Source organism: Mus pahari, chromosome 5 (genome assembly GCF_900095145.1).
Source record: "Mus pahari chromosome 5, PAHARI_EIJ_v1.1, whole genome shotgun sequence".
Lineage (NCBI taxonomy): Eukaryota > Metazoa > Chordata > Mammalia > Rodentia > Muridae > Mus > Mus pahari.
In genome coordinates, this window is record NC_034594.1 from 39,542,892 (window position 1) to 39,545,413 (window position 2,522).

Below are 2,522 nucleotides of genomic sequence, written 5' to 3' on the forward strand. Positions count from 1 at the left end.
TTGGAAGGACAGGTGTCCACCTGCCCCACACCTGCCTCCTGTATGTTGGAAGGACAGGTGTCCACCTGCCCCACACTGCCTCCTGTGTATTGGAGGGACAGGTGTCCACCTGCCCCACATCTGCCTCCTGTGTATTGGAAGGACAGGTGTCCACCTGCCCCGCACCTGCCTCCTGTGTATTGGAAGGACAGGTGTCCACCTGCCCCGCACCTGCCTCCTGTGTATTGGAAGGACAGGTGTCCACCTGCCCTGCACCTGCTTCACCTGCCCCACTAGCATGTGTCCACACTCCTCTTTTCTAACTCAGTGTAGATCTTTTAAAAACATCTATTTAAAAAGAGCTTACATGTTTTCTTTTTAATGTTTCTACTGCTTCTCCAGTTGCATTTGACAAGGAAAGTCTAAAGTAAAATAAAACCTTTCTTAGCTTCTTAATATTTCTCACTTATAATAGGTATGAGTACAGTATAAATTATAAACAACATTTCAGGGCTTGAATCCCTAATTTTAATAGAGGAACAATGTGAAATGACTTACATGTTGATCTGGTGGTCTGGATTTTATTCAGATATTATCTGGTTTTTGACTCATCCTTGTATTTCATGAAAAATGCTACTACATTGCTGGCTCTGAAGAATTTTTTTCTTTCTTTTTTTTAATCGTTTAGAGATAGCATATTCATAAACAGCAAGAGATTACACATCTGTGTGTTTGATGGTTTAGAAGCACAGTATAGTATGACTGCAAAAGATTTAAACTATAACGGCTGTGCATTTAGCATTGATGTTTAAGGTGCAAGTGGGTCTGTTCTGTGGTGACCTTGGATTTTTCTTGTAGGTTTCATCCAGACCGCTTTGCTGACGAGCCCGTGATGAAAGTGTTTTCTTCTCTTGGCTTCTCAGGCACGTGGGAATGCCCAGAACTGAGGTAAATGACAAGATGGCAATGGGGAAGGAAGGGTGCCATGCCCATCTGCTCGGAATCTGATGGTCTCTCTTAATGACAGCCAGCTCTACAATTCTTAATGTCAACTTTTTAACTGTTAGTAACCAGTTGGCTCTCTTCCGGTTCAGGTTTGCTTACATGGTGACCACAGTGCTTGTGAGTGTGTTGCTGAAGAGGCTGCGCCTGCTCGCTGTGGAGAGACAAGTTTTTGAAATGAAGTATGAACTGGTCACATCATCAAGGGAAGAAGCTTGGATCACTGTCTCCAAAAGACACTAGACATTTATGCACTTAAAGTCTGTTAAGTAGATGAAGGGAAATGCCCAATTAGACTATATACTGAGACCTTTTATAAACCCAGTGTCATTTTGTAATATAAAACCTGCTAGTGCTTCATGATGTAAATTTGGATTTTTATATGCCTAAATTTCTTACTGTATGACATATGTTTATACTTATATTGACAACTTTAACAGGAAAGCTTAATTTTCTTTTAATTTGCATCATTCTCTAAAGCCATTATTTTAAAATTTTGATTATAATTTGGGGGGCAGTGGGTTTTGAGACAGGGTTTTTCTGTGTAGCCCTGACTGCTCTGTAACTCACTCTGTAGACCAGGCTGGCCTCAAACTCACAGAGATCCACCTGCCTCTGCCTCCAGAGAGCTAGGATCAAAGGCCTGCATCACTACTATGTGGCTAAGCTGTTATTTTCAATCTCGATGTTCACAGTTTGACCTCTCAAATGAGTAATCTTAGAGAATTCTTTTGTGCAAGTTGGAGAATCATGTTTTCTGAATATTCATAAAAGAAAAACATAATGTTGCTTCTTTTTGCATTTCTAATAAATCACCTATCACTCTATTTGGAGGATTGTTTTGTTTTCTGAGTATTAATGTGTCTCCATCATTTTCATTAGGCTTTAGTGAGTCCCTGGGCATTTTGTCTACCATCTGTTGTATGTTCTCGTGCACCTAAGCATTCATCTAAAGGCTTGCACGTGGCTCAGCAGTTCAAAATCATCTGGGAATAACACAGTTGCTTCCGAATCTGTTTCAAAGCGAGTGCCTCTCCTGTGTGACAGGCTGAGGTGGAAGCTTGCCCTGATTTTCTGGAAATCTCACAGCACTATGTTAAATTCTGTTGCTCATGCAGAGAAACAGAATTCCCAAGTTGGGAATTAACTACAATGTCATAAGAACACGAAATGAACAAGAAGGAGTCAAAACTGCAACCAAAGCAGTGTTGGGGAGAGAAAACAGATGACTGAAGAAAGTGTAAGCTCTATGACAGAAAAAATATACATATTACAGGGCTCACACAACCTGTTAAGGATCTGAGAACTTGGCTCAGTGGTAAAGTTCTTGCCTTACTGTGTTGCCCCTGAGTTTAGCCCCTAGTGCCTCAAAAACAAAAAAAATTCAAAACAAATCAGTTAAGAGAAATACACGGTAAGATGCATAGACACAAGATGAGCACAGAGCTTTCTACAGCAGTGTCCAGTCTTGAGTAAGTGAGGCGGTGCTGAAGTTACGTAGGGAATATTTTTAAGAGTTGTTCAAAATATATTTTAGCACA

The 2,522-nt window shown here is 40.7% G+C and overlaps 1 protein-coding gene across 3 annotated transcripts in view; it reads left to right on the plus strand.

Moving 5' to 3' along the window:
- The window catches only part of LOC110322246 (cytochrome P450 20A1), a 41,818-nt gene extending 40,327 nt beyond the window's left edge, over positions 1-1,491 (plus strand). For all 3 annotated transcript variants that reach the window (XM_021198842.2, XM_029538874.1, XM_029538873.1), the window contains 2 exons: positions 838-927; positions 1,074-1,491. In XM_021198842.2, coding sequence (XP_021054501.1) covers positions 838-927; positions 1,074-1,224 — 241 coding nt within the window. In that variant the 3' untranslated portion in view covers positions 1,225-1,491. The remainder of the gene's footprint in view (positions 1-837; positions 928-1,073) is intronic.
- Positions 1,492-2,522: the final 1,031 nt, after the last annotated feature.